General features: G+C 44.9%; 1 protein-coding gene across 1 annotated transcript in view; it reads right to left on the bottom strand.

Moving 5' to 3' along the window:
* capns1b (calpain, small subunit 1 b) overlaps positions 1–22,695 on the bottom strand; it is a 41,216-nt gene extending 18,521 nt beyond the window's left edge. Inside the window, exons 1-5 of the mRNA XM_072269803.1 lie at positions 22,590–22,695; positions 22,275–22,390; positions 10,414–10,432; positions 3,240–3,332; positions 514–571 (exon numbers count right to left, since the gene is read on the bottom strand). Coding sequence (XP_072125904.1) covers positions 514–571; positions 3,240–3,332; positions 10,414–10,432; positions 22,275–22,354 — 250 coding nt within the window. The 5' untranslated portion in view covers positions 22,355–22,390; positions 22,590–22,695. The remainder of the gene's footprint in view (positions 1–513; positions 572–3,239; positions 3,333–10,413; positions 10,433–22,274; positions 22,391–22,589) is intronic.
* Between the last annotated feature and the right edge of the window lie 2,185 nt (positions 22,696–24,880).

Here is a 24,880-nt window from a genome sequence, read left to right as displayed (position 1 = left end):
TTTTTCTACTGAAGGGGGATGAGATGAGAACTAGAGGTCATGGGTTAAGGGTGAAAGGTGAATTATGAACATGAGAGGGAGCTTCTTCACTCAGAGGGTGGTGAAAGTGTGGAACAAGATGCTAGCACAAGTGGTTCAATTTCAATTTTTGAGAAATTTGGATAGGTACGTGGATGGAAGGGGTATAGAGGACTATGGTTCAAGTGCAGGCCAAAAGGGATGAAGCAGAATCATAACTCAGCACAGACTAGATGGGCCAAAGGGCCTGTTTCTATGTTGTCGTGTTCCATGACCAAAACCAACTGAGAGGTCACCAATTTAAGTATCTAAATAAACCCATCTGTGAATGCAACACTATAAACTGCGAGGATAATAGCCAAGATTCTTTGACCAAATTCCCATCTGAAACTTGAGGGACTATAACCGAGCAAAACAAAATGCACTTCAAACTCAGCTTCATACAATATCACAACTATGAGACTCCTGGACATGGAATATTAACAATATACTCACGTCTGCATACTATTTTGTTGAGAATATTCATCAGCTCTGTTGGACTAACTTCCATGTCCTACAAAATAAAAAGATAACTTAGTTTACAATTTTTGGCATCAATTCCAAGGGAGTATTCAACCACTGACTACGTTACAAAAAGCGTACAGAGAAATTTAACTCAATCGCCTCCTTCTAGCCATCTGAACTTAGGAGAAATCACCATTTAACAGGAAAAGCATATCAGACTAGTTTTATTAAGGCTGATTGCAGACAGATCCTACTTCTGAACCTTGATGAGTCACAAGGAACTTTAGACCCTGGTATACAACTTTGAAACTTCTCTCGTCACCAGGCACCAACTTACAGTGTGGGACGCTACTTAGCAGCACACTTAAGTTGAAGTCAGTGTCAGCACCCTCTCCCATCTCACGGAAGATCTCACCTGGACTGTACACACCGGCTGTGTGGCAAATAAAAAAGCACAACAGCGTCTCTTCCACCTCAGGTGACTGAAGTTCAGCATGAGCCCCCAAATCCTTAAGACCTTCTACAGGAGCACCATTGAGAGTATCCTGACTGGCTGTATCACCGCCTGGTACGGGAACTGCATCAACCTTGTTCGTTGGGCACTGCAGAGAGTGGTACAGACAGCCCAGCCCATCTGTGGATGTGAACTTCCCTCCATTGAGGATATTTATAGCAGCAGGTGGAGAAAGGCAGCCTGGAAGATCATCGGGGACACCAATCACCCCAACCATAAACTGTTTCAGCTGCTTCCAAATGGTACCACAACATTAAAGCCAGGACCAACAGGCTACAGGACAACTTCTTTCTACAAGCCACTAGACTTATAAATTCACATGTTTGTACATTGCAAAGGAGTCGTAAAGCAAAGATTTTTACTCCCTGTGGGACAGATGCAAGATTTAAATAAATTCAAATTATCCACTTTGTAAGAGGCAGAGTATCTTCTAAAGTTTAGAATCTAAATGTTGAAAGGCAATATTGATATTCCGAAGCCCCACACATTACGAAAATTAACACAAGAGCTTCTGCAGATGCTTGAAGACTAGAGAAACGCAAACAACATCTATGGAGGGAAATAAACAGATGATGTTTAAGGCTAAAATATTAACAATCAGGCACAGTTGGGACTTGGGAAAGCTGTTGGGTTGGGTTCTGTTGGGAGAGGACAAGGACACGGACATGGGAGAAGACAACACATTCCAATTGCAAGACCATACTCAAGGATATACTTGCAACTGAGAGAGAAGGACAAAGGTTCACCAGATGGATTGCGGGGATGAGGGGGTTAAACATACCAATGTTTGTATCTGCCGATAAAGAACAAAAAGCAATAGCACTGAAATGTGCCAAGTCCATATGGGATTGCATATGGTGGCTGGACCCGGTACATTGTTCAAGATACCTGATTTCACGGGTTCACACTGCCTAAACAAGGCAGCCAGCCATTCAGGACAGCAGGACTTGAGTCCTTCACACAGGGGTTACGAGGTTCTGTTGGTGAAACTATCGCCAGATTTTACAGATGTAGGAAACAGCAGATGTGTTTACGGCTGTTAAGTGGACCCAAGGTCAGAGCCACACGACGTCAAGCTGCACAGCAGATTTTACAGGATGTACGACTGGCACTCAGTGAACTAGATACTGTACCTTATATATGTAATATGGATTACATACAGTACCTTCCCTACATTCCTATACAGTGATCTGGTACTGAGGGCAGACAGTGGATTACACACCTTCCCCACCTTTCTACCATAAATCACCATATAGAATCTATAGACAGCTGTACAGCACAAACAGGCCCTTTGGCCCACAGGCACTATGCCAACCATTGAGCAGCCATATGGAGATGGAGTGTTAGAGTCATGCAAATTAAAAGCTGGCCCTTTGGCCCACCTCATCCATGCTAACCATGATGCTCAACTCATTTACCTGGGTTTGGTCCCTATCCCTCTCACACTTCCTATCCATGTACTTATTTCAGACGTTATTATTTCCCAAGCCTTAAACATTTCCTCTGGCAGCTCACTCCATACCTGTGTGTGAAAACTTGCCCCTTTTAAATTACAAATTCCATGCAACTCCTGCCGTCTTCACAGCCCCCAGCACCTGCCCGTGCTGCCACAGAGAGTGAATGCTGCAAGTTTGGATTGGTACATTGATGGTAGGGGTATAAAGGGCTATGGTCCCTATGCTGGTCAACCGGAGTAAGCAGTTTACATGGATTGGCACAGACTAGATGGGCAGAAGAGCCTGTTTCTGTGCTGTACTTTTCTATAACTCTAGAAGACGCACAATGATTATCTTTACTGCCAATTGAAGCCTTCATCCACCTCTGTCAAAAATGGCAAGACTGGGCTTTCTTCTCAAAACCATGCTGACTTTCATAAATCATTTCCTACCTTTCCAAAAACACAAATCCTGACCCATCAAGTTTTCTCCAGTACTTTTCCTACAACTGACACAAGGCCCATTGACCTGGAGTTACCTGCTTATCTCTGATGTTCTTTCTTAAATGAAGGAATGATATTAATCATACTCCAGCCTTCCGGTAACTCCACCATGGGCATTCAAAACAAAATTTATCAGACAAGTTTGCAATATCAAGACTCAGGTATCCACACTTTCCAGATAACCAGAACAAGTTAATGTGGGACAAGCCTTCACAGTTGATAAGTTTATAATAGACAGTGGTCACACGGATTCTTAATACTTACATCTCCCGCCAAGCTTTTGAAAATCTGCCGGAACTTTCTTTCCTCTTCATTCTCGTAGGCCTCCACTTGGGAAATATGGCGGGGTTGCTCAGCCTACAAAGTAAGAGTTAACAGGTCAGCAGAAGTCCAGGGAGTCTAAAAGATAGTGCTATTACAATATGTGATAACGATCTTGTGTTAAATTAGTTTGAGGCAAGTAACCTCTTATTTACCATCAATACTCAAGTGTGCCTTCGTTCTTAAATACAGAGTGGATGAAATTCGATCGGAGACACAGATCCATGAAATTGGTTGGATTGCCAATTCTGATCATATATTTTTGAATGCTATCACACAAGCACTTCCCATTAAAAAGGGTTCACCCTATAGAACTAATCAATCCCGCTCACCACTTCCAATCTCACGGTGCTCGCTCATGCAACACCTGCCTTTTACCCCTTCCCATGATACAAGGACCAGCAATCATGAGGTGAAGCAGCAATTAACTTGAACTTGTACTGTTTTAACCTTTTCCCTGTGACCGCCCTACATTAGAGAAACCAAACACAGATGACATTCACATCGAAGGCCACCCATGTTCAACCTGCCAGCCTGATTTCGGGCTTCTTTCTGCCTGACACCTTAATTTACACAATCCCACTGACTTGTCTACAGCCTCTTGCTTTGACACAATGCAAGTCTGAGCAATACCCAAAGTTCAAAATTCAAAGTAACATTTAATACCAGAGTACATACATGGTCACCATGTACAACCCCAAGATTCTTTTTCTCCAGGTATTTACTGGAAATAACTTGCAGATAGAATTATTTGATGTTGTGTACTTGGATCTTGAGAAGGCCTTTGACAAGGTGCCACACGAGGTTGCTGAACAAGTTATGAACCCATGGTATTACAGGAAAATTACTAGCATGGATAGAGCATTGGCTGATTGGCTAGAGGCAAGGAGTGGGAATAAAAGGAGCCTCGTATGGTGTTCTAAAGGTGTCTGCATTGGGACTGTTCCTTTTTACATTATATGTCAATGATTTGGATGACAGAATTGATGGCTTTGTGGCCAAAGTTACAGACAATACGAAGATAGGTGGAGGGGCAGGTAGTTTTGGGAAGCAGAGAGGCTACAGAAGGACTTAGACAGATTAGGAAATTGGGCAAAGACGTGGCAAATTGAATATTGTGTCGGGAAATGTATGGTCAGGCACTTTGGCAGAATAAAGGGTAGACTATTTTCTAAATGGAGAGAAAATACAAAAATCTGAGGCAAAGAGGGACTTGGGAGTTCTTGTGCAGAATTCCCTAAAGGTTAACTTGCAGGTTGAGTCTGTGGTGAGGAAAGCAAATGAGGTAGTTATGGGGGACAAAGAAATGGCAGATGAACTTAATTTGTTATTACAAAGGAAAAAGTGTGAGGCAAATTCAAAGGTATTAAGGTGGATCCAACTGGACCAGATGGATTACATCCGAGTCCTGAAAGAGGTGGTTGAAGAGATAACAGATGCATTGGTCATTATCTTTGGATAATGGAATTGATGGCTTTGTGGCAAAGTTTGCGGATGATATGAAGCTAGGTGGAGGGGTAGGTAATGCTGAGGAAGCAATGCAATTACAGCAGAACTTAGACAAGTTGGAAGAATGGGCAAAAAGTGGCAGATGGTATACAGTGTTAGGAAATACATGATAACGCGTTTTGGCAAAAGGAACAATAGGGCAGACTATTATCTAAATAGGGAGAAAATTCAAACATCAGAGGTGCAAAGGTACTTGGGAGTCCTCGTACAAGACTCTCAGAAGGTTAATTCACAGGTTGAGTCTGAAGGAGACAGGCTGCACCACGGCCTGGTATGGGAAATGTACTTCTGTCAATTGCAGAACTCTGCAGAGAGTCGTGTGGACAGCCCAGTGCGTTTGTAGATCCCACGCTGAGCTCAGCAATTTCATCAACTTTACTTCAAACTTCCACCCAGCCCTGGAATTCACTTGATCCATCTCAGACACTTCTCTCCCCTTTCTCGATCTCTCGGTCTCCATCTCTGGAGACAGCCTGTCCACTGACATCTTCTACAAGCCCACTGACTCTCATAACTACCTCAACTATACCTCTTCCCACCCCACCACATGCAAAAATGCCATTCTCTATTCCTAGTTCCTCCACCTCCGCTGCATCTGCTCCCAGGATGAGGCTTTCCATTCCAGGGCATCTCAAATGTCCTCTTTCTTTAAGGATCGTGGTTTCCCTTCCGCCATCATCAATGCTGCCCTCACCCGCATCTCCTCCATTTCCCACACTTTGGCCCTCACTCCATCCTCCCGCCACCACAACAGGGACAGAGTTCCCCTTGTCCTCACCTACCACCTCACCAGCCTTCGGATCCAGCACGTTATCCTCCGCAACTTCTGCCACCTTCAACAGGACTCCACCACTAAGCACATCTTTCCCTCTCCACCCCTCTCTGCTTTCCACAGGAAACCGTCCCTCAGCGACTCCCTGATCCACACGTCCCTCCCCACGGATCTCCCACCCGGCACTTATCCCTGTAAGCATAAGTGCTACACCTGTCCCTACACCTCCTCTCTTGCCACCATTCAGGGCCCCAAACAGTCCTTGCAGGTGAGGCAACACTTCACTTGTGAGTCTGTTGGGGTCATCTATTGCATCCGGTGCGGCCTCCTCTACATCGGTGAAACCCGACGCAGATTGGGGGACTGTTTTGTCGAGCACCTCCGCTCCGTCCGTAACAGACAGGATCTCCCGGTTGCCACCCACTTCAACTCTGCTTCACATTCCCATTCGGATATGTCCGTACATGGTCTCCTCTACTGCCATGAGGTTAAACTTGGGTTGGAGGAGCAACACCTCATATACCATCTAGGTAGTCTCCAGCCCCTTGGTATGAACATAGAATTCTCCAACTTCTGGTAATTCTCTCCCCCTCCCTTCCCCTATCCCTATTTCACTCTGCCCCCTCCCCCAGCTGCCTATCACCTCCCTCATGGTTCCGCCTCCTTCTACTATCCATTGTGTTTTCCCCTATTCCTTCTTCACCTTTCCTGCCTATCACCTCCCTGCCTCCCCTCCCCCACCCCTTTATCTTTCCCCTTACTGGTTTTTCACCTGGAACCTACCAGCCTTCTCCTTCCCACCCTCCCCCCACCTTCTTTATAGGACCTCTGCCCCTTCCCCCTACAGTCCTGACGAAGGGTTCCAGCCCGAAACGTTGACTGATCGTTTCCACGGATGCTGCCCGACCTGCTGAGTTCCTCCAGCGTGTTCTGAGTGTAGATGTGAACTTCTCACTATTCAGAACATTTACAAAGACAGGTATGTATTAAAAAAATCCCGAAGGATCATTGGGGACCCGAGTCACAGGAACCACAAACTGTTCCAGCTGCTACCATCTGGGAAACATTACCACTGGCTCCGAGACAGCTTCTTCCACCAGACCATCAGACTGATTAATTCATGCTGATACAACTGTATTTCTATGTTGTATTGACTGACCTGTTGTACATACCATTTATTACAAACTTCTATAAATTGCACATTGCGACAGAGACATAATCTAAAGGTTTTTACTTATGTACATAAAGGATGCAAGTAGTAAAATCAATTCAATTCAAGTGCAATGTTTCCATTTATTTCAAGGGGAATAGAACATAAAAACAAGGAGATAATGCCGGCACTTTATAAGACACTAGTCAGGCCACACTTGGAATGTTGTCAACAGTTTTGGGCTCCTCACCTCACCTCAAAATGGATGTATTGTCATTGGAGAAAATCCAGAGGAGGTGCACAAGGATTGTTCCAGAAAAGAGGGGATTAACATACAATGAGCATTTGGCAGCTTCAGGCCTGTACTCACTGGAATTTAGAAAAAATGCAGGGGGATCTCAATTAAACCTACCAAATGTTGAAAGGACTAGATAAGATGGATGTGGAGAGGATGTTCCCTCTGGTGGGCGTCTCCAGAGGTAGAGGGCACAGCCTCAAAATTGAGTGGTGACCTATTAGTACAGAAGTAAGGAAGAATTATTTTAGCCAAAGAGTGGTGAATCTGTGGAATGCTCTGCCACAGACTGTGGTTGAAGCCAAGTCTATTGGTATATTTAAAGCAGAAGTTGATACATTACTGTTTGGTTGGGGCATCAAGGGAAATGGTAAGAGGGCAGGTGTATGAGATCTGGGATCAGACATGATGAAAAGACAGAGTGGACTTGATGAGCTGAATGGCCTAATTCTTCTCTTATGCCTTAAGACGTTAGCATTCGTATCGAGAGGACTACAAAAGCAAGGATGTAATATTGACGCTTCTTAATGCACAGGCAAGGCCCCGCTTGGAGTATTGTGAACAGTTTTATGCCCCTTATCTAAGAAAGGACTGGAGAGTGTTCAAAGGAGGGTCACAGAAATAATTTTGGATTGAAAGGCTTATCATACGAGGAGAGTTTAATGGTTCTGAGAATGCACTCACTGGTATTCAGTTGATTGGGGGGGGGGAAGAGAACCTCTTTGAAGCCTATCGAATGTTGAAAGCCCTCAGAGTGGATATGGAGAGGATGTTTCCTATGGTGGGGTAGTCTACGACCAGAGGACACGGCCTCAGAATAGAAAGAGGTCCATTTGGAACGGAGAGGAGGAGGAATTTCTTTAGAGAGTGGTGAACCTGCGGAATTTGTTGTCACAGGCAGCTGTGGAGACCAGGTCATTGAGTGAGTGTGTATATGACAGAGGTTGATAGACTGTTGATTAGTCAGGGTGTGAAGGGATACAAGGAGAAGGCTGGGGACTGGGGCCAAGAGGGAAAGGCATCTGCCATGATGGAATGGTGGAAAACCTCTGCCTCATGGATTGGAATTTTCAGTCATCTTTCCAATTAGTAAAACCCTTTTAGCACTGGAAAGGGTGACTAAAATTTATCTTGACCCAGAGCCTACAGGGAATGCTCATTTCTTTCTATTTCCCTAATTTAGCGAGCACCTCTTGAAATCTTTTCCTCCACAGTAGAGAGGAGTGAGCTGCAAGAACTGCGAGATCATGAGATACAGCCCTTTACCGCAGTTATTCACTGCAGTTCTAACAAACACAGACTTCAGTATTCCACAAATCTCCCCTTCCCCCACCCCAACATGATTCAAACCACAAGCATCTCATAGTGAAACAAGATCATTGACCCTCGCTATCCTCTGGTATCAGCCCAGGACAGAGTATTCCTCAGCACAACATAGAAACCAGCCTCCCCACTTTGGGACTTCTCACTGCCTCGGTAAAGCTGTCAACATAAAGACCCTTTGACCCCAGGCATTCGCTCTCTCCCTCTCCCCTCCCATCAGGCAGGAGATATGAGAGCTTGAAAGCATATACCACCAGGCTCAAGGACAGCTTCTATCCCATTGCTCCACCGGTCCTACAGGTACGGGGGGGTTCAGCTCAGGGCTAACAACCCTGACTGGTCAAATAAAACTGTTACAGAAACACCAAGGAAGAACCCTTCTACATCTGAATGCAATGGTAGTCCCGAGTCTCCACCCAGGACTTGCATGACTGACAGTGGTGAAAACCGAGAGGAAGCCCACGATGGAGGACCTTCATTGCTGCCCTAAACATCAGTGGCATAATGGGCAGTAAGTAAGCATTACACTTTCTCTGTGCTCTGCGTTCTGTTATTGTTTAACCTCATACTACCTCAATGCACCATTTGATGAAGTGATCTGTACAGATGGTTTGTAAAAGTTTTTCCATTGTACCCCAGTATAAAATGACAATTTACTGCTCATGGGCAAACAATGGGAAGACAAGCCAATACCTTCAGTCAGCATTACAACTCTCCACGACTCGGAATGGAAGGCACAAGTTAATTCCCTACTACCCACCCCAGACCACAGGAGATCTCTCTACATTTACAGCCTTTAGTACAGCCCAATGGCGGCACAGTCGTACAGCGGTTAGCATAATGCTTAATACAACACCTGTAAGATAATGGGTTCAATTCCCATTGCTGTCTTTAAGGAGTTGGTACATTCCCTCCATGACCACATGGGTTTCCCCCAACATTACAAAGATCAAAGGCTCATTTATTATCAAAGCACGTATCCATGTACAACTCTGAAATTTATCTTCTCCAGATAGATAAGAAACAAAGAAAGAACATGAAAGTTACTCAGAGAGAAACATCAAACCCACCCCACCCAAAAAAAAGAACAGCAACCCGACCAACCGATGCACAAGTTGGGGTTTATTTATTTAGACCCTTCTGGCCCTTTGAGCCTTGCCTCCCAGCAATGCCACAATTTAAACCTGGGCTAATCACTGGATAATTCACAGTGAACAGTTAACCTACCAACCAGTACAGAATGGGCCCCTTCGGCCCAGTAACCCCCGACTTAATCCTAGCCCAATCATGGGACAATTCACAATGACCAATCAACCCCCTACCAACCCACACATCTTTGGACTGCGGGAGGAAACCAGAGCACCCAGGGGAAACCCACGTGGTCATGAGGAGAACGTACAAACTCCTCATAGACAGCGGCGGCAGGAATTGACCCCAGCTCATCTGTACTCTAAAGCATTTCGCTAACCACTACACTGCTGTGCCCTCCTTGTGGGAATACTACATTGGAACCGGAAGCACCACGACACTTGCAGGCTGCCCCCAGCACATCCTCTATGCAGACGGCTCACTTCACTGTACGATTTGACGTACGTGATTAATACAGCAACTTGTAGTGTTGTTTGCTTCCAGCAAGTCATTGCTGTGCTTCTTTGTTTTGTGGCTGTCTGTAAGGAGATGAATTTCAAGGTTGCGTTTTCATAAACAACAGGAATTCTGCAGATGCTGGAAATTCAAGCAACACACATAAAAGTTGCTGGTGAATGCAGCAGGCCAGGCAGCATCTCTAGGAAGAGGTGCAGTCGACGTTTCAGGCCAAGACCCTTAGTCAGGACTAACTGACTGTACCTCTTCCTAGAGATGCTGCCTGGCCTGCTGCGTTCACCAGCAACTTTTGTGTGTGTTGCTTGCATTTTCATACATCCCCACACGTTTTGATAATAAATGTACATTGAACATGTCATAAATAAAGCTAATCATTAAGTTTGAACCCTCTAAGCTCAAACCTGGTACTAATCCTGATTGGCTTTAAACAGCAAGAAAAAAAAAATTAATCACATATACTTACTGGTCCAGCAGACATTTGGCTGTAGGATGATTGGCAGGTGGGAAGGAGGAGAGAAAGGAAGAAAAAGATTATGTAGTAAACTTTCAGGCATTGTACATTTCAAATATACATGTTAACCATGCACCCACACCATTCTGGGCTCAGTCTAAGCAACAACTATGCTGCGTACAGGCTTCCTCCTGTTAAAGTCACATTATGTACTAACCAATGTTCCCTCAAAATATTTTTTAATACACAAGTATTTTTTTAAAAATCTTTTAAAAGTTTAAATCATTTAAAAATACCAACTGTTGCTCTGAGCAGAAAATTTTTTTAAATGGTTTAAATAAGAAAATTCCAGTTGCACAGCAACGAAGGATATGTGCGCGGGAGCATTTCAGTTACTGCGCGGCTACACATCTACACTGCTTGGAGAGAACAGTGGTACTAAACAACGCTTCAAAAGGCACCAGCAACTGCACAACTGTTTCACTCAAGCCCCACAGTTTATCCAAGACCTTACAGGACTGGACTCTCACATTTACCATCACAGTATAGGTGAGAACCAATCCTCCCAGTTCCAGACTAGCCCGAGACAAAACCACAATGGATCCATCTAGGATATCCCAACACCTCACCACTGCAACAAGTAGTGAACCCAGCCCAATACATCTAGGGCACATCCTTCCCCACCACCAGTTGTATCTACAGGAAGCTCATCTTCAGGTAGGCAATATCTATCAAAGGATTCCTGCCGTTTGGGCCATGACACAACTACCATTGGGCGGAAGGTACAGAAGCCTGAAGTCACACACCATCAGATTCAAGGATAGCTACTTCCCATCAACCATTTGGTTCTTGAACCAACCTGCACAACCCTAATCGCTACCTCAGTGAAGCAACACTATAAACACTCCGAACTACAACGGACTTTGTGTCGTCGTCTTGTGTGTCTGATGCAGCTACTAGCAAGTTTTTCACTGCACCTGTGCATACATGTACTTGTGCAGATGACAATAAACTTGACCTTGAATTGTCAGAGATGGCAGAACAGGTTTATAAAAATAATTGAAAAACAAAATAGCAGGTACTGAAATCTGAAACTAAACAAGAAATGATAGAACTCAGCAGGTCAAGCAACGTCTGTGGAAAGAGAATCCATTTTGGGGAAGAGTCCTGACCCATAATGTTAACCAACTTCTTTTCCCTCAGGTGCTTTTTGACTGGCCGAGGTCTTCCAGCTTTTAACTTTCGTTTTTAAAATAACTTTAACATTAAAAGCAAAATAATTCAAATTTTTACAATCTTCTCACAGGAAAGGCAGCCTCGCATCACTTGCATACCAGCCCTTCCTGACATCAAGTTGGTAAGTGGACAAAAAGTGTACCCAGCCCATCTCTCCCACACATCCATGTTCCCCGTGGCGAGCTCGGCAGTGAGGGTATCATCCCACCATACTCTCAATACACAAGACCGCAAAAATAGGAGCAGAATTGGGCCATTTGGCCCATCTAGTCTGCTCCACCATTCAATCATAGTTGTTCCTTTTATGCCCTCCTTAGACCCACTTCCTGGCCTTCTGTTGATGCCACGTCCGATCAAGAATCTATCAATCAATCTCTGCCTTAAATACACCCAATGACCTGGCCTCCACAACTGCCTGTGGTAATAAACTCCACAAATTCACCACCCTTTGGCTAAAGAAGTTTCTCCGCATCTGTTTTAAATGGACCCCCCCCCCCATCCTGAAGCTGTGCCCTCTTGTCCTAGACTCCCCCACCATGGGAAACATCCTTTCCATATCTACGCTGTCTAAGCATTCAAAATGTTTTAATGAGATTCCCCCCGCCCCCATCCTTCTAAATTCTAGCGAGTACACACCAGGAGCCAAATGTTCTCATATGATAACCCTTTCATTCCCAAAATCATCCTTGTCAACCCCCTCTGGGCCCTCTCCAATGCCAGCACAATCTTTTCCTACATCATGCAGCTCTGCTTTTGAGCACCTCCATACAGAGAGCAGAAGTGCTGAACATCAAACCATTGATAACGCAGCAGACTCTGCAGAACCGATGCAGCACAGCATCACAGCCAATCAACCCGCAGAACCGAGGCAGCGCAACATCACGGCCAATCAACCTGCAGAACCGAGGCAGCGCAACATCACGGCCAATCAACCTGCAGAACCGAGGCAGCGCAACATCACAGCCAATCAACCCGCAGAACCGAGGCAGCGCAACATCACGGCCAATCAACCTGCAGAACCGAGGCAGCGCAGCGTCACGGCCAATCAACCCGCAGAACCGATGCAGCGCAACATCACGGCCAGACAAGCTGCTCGTCCAGAGTCTTGCTCAAACTCAACCTCCAGTGCTTTCCATGTGGAGTTCGCATGTTCTTGCCGTGGATTTGTTGATTTCCCCTAGCAGACCTGATTCTCCCCCACATCCCAAAGGCATTCAGATCGATAGGTTAATTAGCTGCTGCAAATTGCCCCCAGTGTGTAGGTGAGGGGTAGATTCTAGAGGGGGGAAATGGTAAGAATATAACAAAGGGGGAATTGGTGTAGAATCAGTGAAAATAGTTAGTGACAACTCAGTGAGACAAAGGGCCTGATCACATGCTGTTTTAACAATTAGACCACAAAACACAGGGGAATTAGGCCATTCAGCCCATCGATTCTGCTCTGCCATACCATCATGGCCAATTTATCATCCCTCTCAACCCCATTTCCCTGCATTCTCCCCAAAACCTTTGATTAATGACTAATCAAGAACCCATCAACCTCCACTTTAAGTATATCCAATGACTTGGCCTTCACAGCCAACTCTGGCACTGCCCTCTGGCTGAAGAAATTACTCTTCAATTACGTTCTAAATGATGTCCATATATTCTGAGGCTGTCCCCTCTGGTCCAAGACTTCTTCCCACTATAGGAAACATCCTTTACACATCTATTCTAATTGATAGGTTTCAATGAGATCCCTCCTCATTCTTCCAAACTCCAGCAAGTACAGGCTCAGAGCCAAACAATGCTCATAAAATTTAAAAAATAAATAAATCACAAAGGCTAGTTTGCAGATGAATCACCAAAGGTTGGTTTGTTGGTGCAGCAGGTAAGAGCTCTTCCTTCAGTTAGTCCTGACGAAGGGTCTCGGCCCCAAACGTCAACTGTACCTCTTCCTAGAGATGCTGCCTGGCCTGCTGCGTTCACCAGCAACTTTGATATTTAAGACAAGGTTGGAGAGATTTTTGCATAGTAGGGAATTGAGGGTTATGGGGAAAAAGGCAGGTAGGTGAAGATAGGCCAACAGCCATGATCTTATCGAATGGTGGAGCAGGCTAGACAGGCCACATGGCTGATTCCTGATCCTATTTCTTATGTAATCATAGAAAGTAGTTACCAATCTCAACCACAAGGCTGAAATTTTTCAGTCTATGTGCCTAACTACACAAAACGACTAATCCTCACATTTATGGACCTCACACTAAGAATGACTCAGTGATATTCGTTACACTCAATGGCCACTTTATCAGGAACTTCCTGTACCTAATGAAGTGGCCACTGTGTTTGTGGTCGTTGCTGCTGTAGCCCATCTACTTCAAGACTCCATGTGCTGTGAGTTCAGAGATGCTCTTCTGCACACCACTGTTGCAATGTGTGGTTATTTGAGTTACTGTTGCCTTCCTGTCAGCTTGAACCAGTCTGGCCATTCTCCTCTGACCTCTCTCATTACAAGGCATTTTACCCCTCACAGAACTGCATCTCACTAGATTTTTGTTTTCCTCCCAAGCCATTCTGCATAAATTCTAGAGACTTGTGCATGAAAATGGCCCGGATGAAAACGCAGATAGGTGGGTTTGTAAGTTTGTGGATGATACTAAGACTGGTGGAGTTGTAGATAGCGCAGAAGATAGCAAAGAATACAGCATGATATAGATCAGTTGCAAATGTGGGCAGAGAAACAGCAGATGAAATTTAACCCAGATAGATGCAAGGTGTTGCATCTCAGTAGGGCAAATGCAAGGAGAAAGTGCACTGTTGAGGGCAAGACCCTTAACAGTGTTGCAGAGTAGAGAGATTTTGGGATTCAGTTTCATAGCTCCTTGAAAGTGACTATACAGGTCAATAAAGGCAGCTTATGGAATGCTTCCTTTTATTAGTCAAGGTATTGTGTTCAAAAGTCTAGAGGTTATGTTGTAACTTTATAAAACTCTGGTGAGGCCACATCAGGAGCAATGCATACAGTTCTGGTCACCCCACTATAGGAAGGATATGAAGGCTTTGGAGAGGGTGCTGAGGAGGCTTACCAGGATGCTGCCTGGTTTAGAGGGCATGAGAGGCTGGATAAACTTTTTCCCCCCTCCCTCTGGAGTGCTACAGGCTGACTGAAGATCTGACAGAGGTTTACAAGATTATGAGAGGCCTAGATAGAGTGGACAAAGAGCATCCATTTCCCGAGGTTGAAATGTCTAATACCAGGGTGCACGCACTTAAGTGAGGGGGGTAGGTTCAAAGGGGATGTGAGTGGCAAGTTTTTTTTTAACTCAACGAGCAGTGGATGCCTGGAATGCACCGACTGGTATGGTGGAGACACTTAGATAGGCATATGAATACAAGGAAGGATATTGGAGAGATATGGGCATGGTGTAAGTCAGAAGAATCAGTGTTTGGGTGTTTCTTTGATTTGCTTTTCAGCTGGATCGACACAACATCGTGGGCCAGTAGATTCTGAAATACTCAGACCACCCCATCTGACACCAACAATCATTCCATGGTCAAAGTCACTTAGATCACTCCTCTCCTTTCTGATCTCCGGTCTGAACAACAACTGAACCCCTTGACCACGTCTGTATGCTTTTATGCATTGAGTTGCTGCCACACAATCAGTGATTAGATATTTGCATTAGCAAGGTGTACAGGTGTACCTAATAAAATGCCACTGGGTGTATAACTCAATAGGCAAGTGACAAAATGCTTTCATGTCAATGTTCATAGGTCAGCTGTCAGTGTTTTGTAACAATATAGTTCACCATCATTACACTGTTAAACAATCTCCCTTTTAATATCTGAACCGTGAGGGGTCAGATTGGTGTGATTGACTAAACTTTCTATATGCTACTAGTTGCAGTTCAGACCTTGTGCCCAGCATTTTCCAAAGGGAAATTCTCAGTGCACAAAGGGTGACCCTCTAATTAGGCATTTTGTAAATGAGTCTTAAAATAAAAAGGACCAAATCAGTTAAATTCAATAGAAAATTACATTAGTGGTGTTGGATCTGGTGATACAAATCCAGAGATTCTTCAGAAGTCAAAAATGAGGCAAAACTTGGCAATTACAGCCGTTTTATTAAGTGTTACAAGAACAAAGAAACCGTTGTGTTATCTCAAACTAGAGATAATCAAATTCCAGTAAAAACACTGCTTTTATAGGTAGAGAATTAATCTATAAAATAGACCAGATTCAAAGTCCCATAAAACCAAGAAGCTTCAGGAACATTCGGGATGAGTCAACGACAGTTATAGAAAATTTACTGAACAATTGCACACATATAGGTGATTATACAAAATAAATCCAGCACAGGAAAGTTAAACGACAATACAAACAAAAAAAGGTGATGAATCTGTGGAATTTGTTGCCACAGAAGGCTAGGGAGGCCAAGTCAATGAGTATATTTAAGGTAGAGGTTGATACCCTTGATTGGTCAGAGAATGAAGGGATACCGGGTAGGAAAGCAGAGGGAGAGAGAAAGGCAGGAGATTGGGGCTGAGCAAAATTGATCAGCCACGATGATATGGCGGAGCAGACTCGGTGGGTCAAATGGCCTAATTCTGCTCCTAAATCTAATGACCTTATAAATGACAATTCTGCACCCTGATCCAACAGTGGTTAAAATTTGCGCAACACTTTCTGAATACTTGAGACAATTTATTTGGTTTTAATTCATTTTGCAAATAATCTACTTTCACTCAACTCCAAAAACTTTCACGTTATATACTGCAAATACAATTGCTGCGCAAAATTAGTTTTACCCCCACGGAAAGGGAATCAAAAACCAGAGGGTATAGGGTTTTGGTGAGGAGGACAACTTCTTCACACAAAGACCAATGGGTGTGTGGAACGACTAGCGGAGAAAGAACAATGAGGACTTTTAAAAGTCATCTAGATGAGTACTTGAGAGGAATAGTTTCAAGGGCTGTGGGCCAAAATTAGGCAAATAGGACTAGCTTAGAGGGGCAAGTTGGGCCAAAGACCTTTTCCAATCCTGTATGACTCAATGACAAATTTTCCCCATGTTGATTGGGAGAGAATGTATTGAACCGATGACACAGAGTGTCAATTCCACTCACACCTCCTGCTTAGAAACACCCATGAAACATCTCAGAGATTGTTACACAGAGTCCAGTCTTATGGTCCGATTCGGAGCATCAAACAATCTGCTGGAGAAACTCCAGTGTGCTGAGCGACATCTGCCTGGAGACGAGGAGTTGGTAAGGATTGGAGTCAGTCATGGTTCACTGATACACCCTCTCACACAAGGCTTCATTGTGACCTTGGAACAGATTCTGCAATGCAGAACACTAGGAACTGCTGCACGGTGGAGACAAGATCCACCCTGGATGCAAGACAGCTGGCTGACAACCAGTGCAGACCAGGGAAAAACAGCCAGCTTTATCAAACTGGACGGTAAGATTGAAAAATGCTGCACAGAATTCCTCATGACAGTACTGTCAGGACTCGTTCTTCAAGTGTGGTGGAGCTAACCCAAGGGAAGGGCCCACACCACAAATACAATGTCAAAGTCACTCCTACTGGCATTCCACATGACGTATCGCCATCACCAAATGGGTTACTAATCAGTGTGCACACCCTCATATTTTGAAGGAACAAGAGTTTCAGGAATCTTTCAACAATAGGCACTCAAGGTGATCTTCCTGACTATCCCAGAATCTTCCAAATGAGTCAGCATCATCCCATCAGGGTATCTGCTGTACCACTTAGCCAAAGCAAATAATGTTATCATATCCCGATACTAGAAATGCATTCCCATTGAAATCAGGAACTGGATAAAGTGGGTGACAAGCAGAAAACACAACCGAACTTTTCCCCAAACGTGTGGAGTTTATACAGTACGTTCTCCTCAAGACTACACGGACTTCCTCCGGACACTGTGGTTTCCTCCCACATTCCAAAGATGGGCAGGTTAGGGTTAGTGAGTTGTGGACGTGCTATGCTGGTGCCAGAAGCACGGCAACACTTGCGGGCTGCTCCCCCCCCCCCCCAGCATACCCTCACTGACTTGAAATGTCAAATGCTGAAAAATAACACGCGGTATAGTGGTCAGCATAACACTATTACAGCACCAGTGACCTGGGTTCAATCCCTCCTACGGACTGCAAGGAGTCAGTAGCAGTCCTACAGACTCCCCGTTACCGTGTGGATCTCCGCTTGCTGCTCCACTTTCCTCCCTCGTTCTAAAGTGCAGGTTAGTTGGTGAATTGGTCACATGGTAACTGGGCAGTGTGGGCCTGGAAGGCCCCGTAACCGTGCTCTGGTTCTAGTTTTCTTTGTGTTTGTTTATTTATATCAATTTTGTTCCTTCTGCACCCAGGGAGACAACACCTCATGGAGCTGAGAGCTCACCAGTCTGAAGAGACCAGTCCCCCCACCCCCAGTGAAACGACACACCCAGTGGGCTACTGAGAAAACAGACCTGGCCTTGCATGAGGGGGCAGGGGCAAGGTGGCAACAACTGTTCATGGTAAAACAGCGCAGCCACGTTTTCATGTTAAAAATGTATACACTGTAGATCCCACAAACAGGAAGGCCATACCTTCCAAAATCCACAGTCTTGGACAAGCTCGAACTGAGAGATCGCTATTGATCAGGCAGTGCAATTGTGGCAACTTATTTCTGTTTTAAATACCTGGTCTAATTTCTCACCCAAATGAGAAACCACCACCCCCTCAGCAATTGCTGGAGGAACTCAGCAGGTCAGGCAGAATCCATGGAAGGAAATGAACGGTAGACATTTCAGGCCAGGACCCTTCATCAGGTAGCCTGACCTGCTGAGTTGCTCCAGCATTGTGCGCGCGCGTTGCCCAAGACTTCCAGCATCTGCAGAATCATCTTGACACTGAGCTCTGTACTGGGGTCCTCAGAACTGGAGTTGAACTAATACGTTCTCAGGAGCTGGAAAGTTATCCACAGAGCCAAAAATCAACAACACTCCCGCCCTTATTAACTGGGCCCCTGTACATCAGATGCCCCAATCACCTCAGGAGAACAGCAGCCAACGAAAGTAGCACAGGAATGATCCACATCTGATTCCAGAGGGTCACTGCACTGAATGTCGTCAAGACCCACTGCAGCTCCACAAGGCATTGCCAAACATCCCACCCTGCAAAAACTCATTTCAGGGAGGTAGCACCATCAATTTGTGGGAGACTCCCGGAACTTCTGGGAGAGGTGGGATATCTGCATTGCTCAATTCACAACAGGTTTCTCCTCTCAACTTTAACACACTGGGTACAGCACTGAGAGGCCATTCAGTCCAGCAACTCTACACTAGGGCAACTCTCCCCATAGTCCCCTCAGCTTCACTTCACCCCCACCCCACTTTATCTCACCCATCACCTCCCAGCTTCCCACTTCATCCTCCCTCTCCCCCCAACACCTTCACCCGGTCTCACTCATCACCTCCCAGTGTCTCACTTCATCCTCCCTCTCCCTCCAACACCTTCACCCGGTCTCACTCATCACCTCCCAGTGTCTCACTTCATCCTCCCTCTCCTCTCCCCCCCCCCACCCACCTTGTCTCATTAATCACCTTCCAACTTGTACTCCTCCCCCACCATTTCTCATTTCTTCTCCCTTCCTTTCCAGTCCTGAAGAGGGGTCTCAGCCCAAAACCTCGACTGTTTATTCCCCTCCATAGATGCTGCCTGACCTGTTGAGTTCCTCCAACTATTTTTATGGAGTCATTGACAAAATAGGCCTTCGAATCTCACCCATTATCAAACGCCCACTTAGACTAATATACAAATCCCATTTTACAAAACTTTCACAGTCTCATCAACTCCATCAGATTCCACCACCTACCTAAACCCCTGGACCAATTGAACTGCCAACCCATGCCTTTGGACCTTGGGAAGACACAGACGCAGTCACAGGGAGAACATGCAAACTCCACATAGACAGCAGCTGAGGACCGGGATGGAAGCTGATGTTTGAGACAAAACCGTGTACAGAGGCCGTCTCTGGGCCACCCTTGCAAATATGTCTACAGCTTCCTTCTGAACACAGCTGAACCCATTTCCACTGTTTCCTAGAAGTGTCCTGACTTCAGTTCCCGTGATTCTTAATTCCTGAAGGGTTTCAGCCCAAAACCTCGACTGATTATTCATTCTGCCTGACCTGCTGAGTTCCTCCAGCATTTTGTGTGTTGCCTTGATTCATTTATTAACCATCTAGACTCTATATTCTCTGGTTCATGGCACTCCTGCCAATGGAAACACTTACAATCTGTGTCCTCTGTGATTTTAAATATCCCCATCAGATCACCTCACAACAGCACCTTCCAAAAATGCACCCTGCTTCTCCGGTCTAAAAATCCCTTCCCAAGATTCATACAAGTAAATTTCTTCTGCACCTTCTCCAAAGATTTTATGTCCCAACCAGTTTGGGACAACTGTGGCTGAGCCAGTGCTCTGGAGGGTGAGTTGTAACCAACCAGCCCTTAAACATAGAACGTAGACCCCTATCACGCAGTGCAGGCCCTTCGGCCCACAATGTTGTACTGGTCCTTTACCTAATCAAAAATCAACCTAACCTGTTCCTCCCACATAGCCCTCAATTTTTCTATCATCCATGTGCCCATCTAACAATCTCTAATAAATGTCCTTAATGCATCTTCCTCCACCAATACACACATCTATCAGTCTGTGAAAGAACACTAACTCCAATAACCCTCTATACTTCCCTCCTTAATATTACAGTACCCACAAAACTTTAAGCACTTTCTCACCTGCCCTCCCACCTCCAACAAGCAGTAGGTAGAACTTTGGTTCTCTGTTCAGACCCTTCTATATTGCCCCTTGCCACCAACATGTAACAGCTCATTACTCAACAAGAGAAGTTCAGCTGCCATTTGTACCTCCTTTAAAGAAGATTGTGCAAGTTCAAGACACTGTCAAATTTAGTGTCATCTTCACACTGTGCCCAGTGCACCCTATATCTAATGAAGTGGCCACTGATTGTCTTTCTGTGGACTTCTCCTGCTGTAGTCCATCCACGTCAAGGTTCGACATGTTGTGCATTCAGAGATGCTCTTCTGCACACCACTGTTGTAACACAGTTATTTGAGTTCCTGTCAGCTTGAACTAGTCTGGTCATTCTCCTCTGACCCCTCTCATTAACAAGGCCTTTATGCCCAAAGAACTGCAACTCATTGGATTTATTTTTGATTTTTCTCACCATTCTCTGTAAACACCAGAGACTGTTATGCATGAAAATCCCAGGAGATCAGCAGTTCCTGAGATACTCAAACCACCCCATCTGGCATCAACAATCATTCCACAGTCAAAGTCACTTAGATCACATCTTTTCCCCATTCTGATGTTTGGTCTGAACAACAGCTGAACCTCATGACAGTGTCTACATGCTTTTATGCATTGAGTTGCTGCCACATGATTGGCTGAGATATTTGCATTAACCAGCATTACCTAAAAGCAGGTGGCCACTGAATGTATCATGAAAAGCATTGACCATCACACAAACATCTGGGGGCCTCTCACTGCCTCAGATTACTTAATTATCCCCTCACATTCCACTCCCTTCTGTCTTGGCAGCAAGCCTGTTTTGTGGTACTATACCAAAAATGCTTTTCGTTATCTCATTGTCAAAAAAAACCTATGAAAACCTCAAGCAAACCAGTGCATTCCCAACCACCTGTGGGAGCTTGCTGTGTCCAGCTGGCTAGAGGCGTACTTCCTCCACCCAGGCCAATGAAACGCTACACGTACACAAGATTTCAGAGGGAACCACCCTGAATCACAGCGTACAATTTGCATTTGCTTGTTTAAGGACACTTGGCACAGGAAAGTTGTACAAAGATAACTTCCACGAAAGAAAGGCTCGGTCCAGGAGGAAAAAAAATCAAAAGGTAATTTCACTATAACTCAGTATTCAGAAATAGCTGGAGAGTAGATGAAGATTAATATTGCCAATTAGATTGTAGCTTGATTGACTTTACACAGTGAAGTCCAGATACAATTTTAGTTGAACGAGGAACGGTTTGACTCAGAATTGATAGTTACTTCACACACAGGGTGGGTCCAAGTCCTGGCTGAGAAATAGAGTAGGCCGACAAAAATAAAAATCTGCGGCCGACTTTAAACTTCAATTCCAGAATGGAATCCATGGAAATTTCACTTGGAAGCCAGTGATAAGCCAAATGGGGCTCTATGCAGAATTAATAGCTTGTTTAAACAATGGCTCTGCGCAAATCCGCGATACCCAGTCGGTGAACCACGCCCGCAGAAACTGAATGAAATGCGGATCCGGCAAATGACAAGATCCCGCAGGCGATACCGTATATTAAAAACACATTTCCTGCCAACTCAATAACTGCAAACTTTCTGATAATATATTTAATTTTTCACTATGTATTTTTTTTTTTAAAAATCACATCCCGGGAGGGAATAACACGACCGACCGAGTACTGGAGACTAAGAATGGGCTGGGCTCTTGAGCGAACACAGCCGCAATGGGCCGAATGGTCCCATTTAACTACACCACCCACCCCACCCCACCGCACCGCTTATGATTCCAAGTCCAGAGCAATACGATAAAGCAAATTCCGAAGTGGGAGGGAGTCTCACCCAATCACACCGGCCAGGCCTTGCAGGAGTTGAGTGGCCATACCGGAGTTGCCAATAGCGCCGCTCAGAAAATGGAACATGGTGAAGCTGAAGGGTTTAGCGACTGGGAAGAGCAGCTGGAAGAGAGAAAGAGAGACACACAAGGTTAATTTCATGGGAACTGCATCAATTTCAGCTCAAAGCTACTGAATACAATGTTTCCGCTATTACATACAATGTTTATCGTCGTTCCAAAAATGTTCCCTCCCCCAAGTTCAATAACTCAAATACTCATCATAAATACAAGAGAAACACAGCAGAAAAAAAAGTCCTTACCAACTTAAAGACCGAGCTGGATATAAATGGCGTAGTTCTGCCACCGATATTTGCTTAGAAGCTGTCAGTCCGGTTCCCTGTCCCCACCCATTGACGATCACGCACAACCACCCCTGGGTCCTAACGCCCCTTCCGTTTCTGGTTGCTAAGCAAGTTTTGGTCGATAGGCTGTCGATTTTTTTTCAGGAAACCATATAGAAGGTGTAAGCAGAAAAGATTCTGCAGGTGCTGGAAATCCAGAGCAACGCGCACACACAGTGCTGGAGGAACTCAGCAGGTCAGGCAGTATCCATGGAAAGGAATGAACAGCTGACGTTTCGGGCCGAGACTCTTCATCTTTCTTCTCCAGACCTTACTCCACCCTCCAAACCACCTAGTTTCACCCATCACCCGTCAGTTTGTACTCTTTCCCGCACACACACCCCACCTTTTTATTCTGGGATCATCCCCCTTCCGGTTCAGTCCCGATGAAGGGTCTCGTCCCTATGGATAATAGGATTTCCCTGTGGTGAGTGAGTTAGTGTTCTGTACTGGATTTCCTGTGTACTACTGAAAGGCAAGTTTCATTTTGAGATTGTGTTTCATGAAGGTATATCATCCACTGGCATGAATCATAAATATGTAGGTTCATTTGCTTTGACTCATCAGCCCATTTAGACAACGCTGAACTATTTAAACTGCCTACTCCCATAGATTGACGCCGGGACTATTGCTTTTCATACCCCTCCCATCCACGTACCTGTCCAAACCTCTCTGAAACGTTGAAATCGAGCTTACATGCACCAGTTGTGCTGGCAGTTCATTCCGCACTCGCACAACCCTCTGAGTCAATAAGTTTCCCCTCATGTTCCCCTTAAACCTTTAATCTTCCACCTTTAACCCCTGACCTCTGGTTGTAGTCCCACCCAGCCTCAGTGGGAAGAGCCTGCTTGCATTTGGCCTATCTACGCATCTCATAATTTTGTATATATCTGTCAAATCTCCCCTCCATCTTGTACGATCAAAGGAATAAAGTCCTAACCTATTCAATCTTTTCCTGCAGCTCAGGCCCTCCAGATCCAGCAATGCTCTTGTAAATTTTCTCTGTACTCTTTCGAACTTATTTACATCTTTCCTGCAGGTAAGTGACTAAAACTACACACACATTACTCCAAATTGGGCCTCTCCAGCACCTTGTACAACTTCAACATAATGTCCCATCTCCTATACTCAGTGTTTTGATTTATGCAGGCCAATGTGTCAAAAACTTGCTTTACGACCCTGGCTACCTGTGATGTCATTTTCAACAAATTATGTGCCTGTGTTCCCAGATCCCTTTGTTCTGCCACACTCGGCAGTTCCCTAGCGTTCACTGTGTAAGACCTACCCTGGCTGGTCCTACCAAAGTGCAAGACCTCACACTTGTCTGCATCAAATTCCATCTGCTATTTTTTTAGCCAGTTTTTCCAGCTGGTCCAGATCCTGTAACAACCTTTGATAGTCTTCCTCGCTGTCCATTACACCCCCAGTCTCGGAGTCATCTGCAGATTTGCTGATCCAGTTGACCATATTATCAGCCAGATGACAAACATCAATGGATCTTGCACTAATCCTTGCTGCACACCACTAGTCACAGGCCTCCAGTCAGAGAGGCAGCCATCTACAACCACCCTCTGGCTTCTTCCACAAAGCCAATGTCTAGTCATAGTCATAGTCATACTTTATTGATCCCGGGGGAAATTGGTTTTCATTACAGTTGCACCATAAATAATAAATAGTAATAGAAATAGTAATAGTAATACTACTATTAGTAAATAGTAATGGTCATGGAAATAATAAATGGTAATAGAATAGTAATAGAAAATAGTAATAAATAGTTAATAGTAATATGTAAATTATGCCAGTAAATTATGAAATGTCCAGGACCAGCCTATTGGCTCAGGGTGTCTGACCCTCCAAGGGAGGAGTTGTAAAGTTTGATGGCTACAGGCAGGAATGACTTCCTATGACGCTCTGTGCTGCATCTCGGTGGAATGAGTCTCTGGTTGAATGTACTCCTGTGCCCAACCAGTCCATTGTGTAGTGGATGGGAGACATTAACCAAGATGGCATGCAACTTAGACAGCATCCTCTTTTCAGACACCACCGTCAGAGAGTCCAGTTCCATCCCTACAATATTACTGGCCTTACGAACGAGTTTGTTGATTCTGTTGGTGTCTACTACCCTCAGCCTGCTGCCCCAGCACACAACAGCAAACATCAGCAAACATGATAGCACTGGCCACCACAGACTTGTAGAACATCTTCAGCAT

The sequence above is a fragment of the Mobula birostris genome, chromosome 10 (assembly GCF_030028105.1).
Source record: "Mobula birostris isolate sMobBir1 chromosome 10, sMobBir1.hap1, whole genome shotgun sequence".
Taxonomy (NCBI): Eukaryota; Metazoa; Chordata; class Chondrichthyes; order Myliobatiformes; family Myliobatidae; genus Mobula; species Mobula birostris.
Note: the sequence above shows the minus strand (reverse complement) of the source record. Positions and strands in the feature narration are given on the sequence as shown.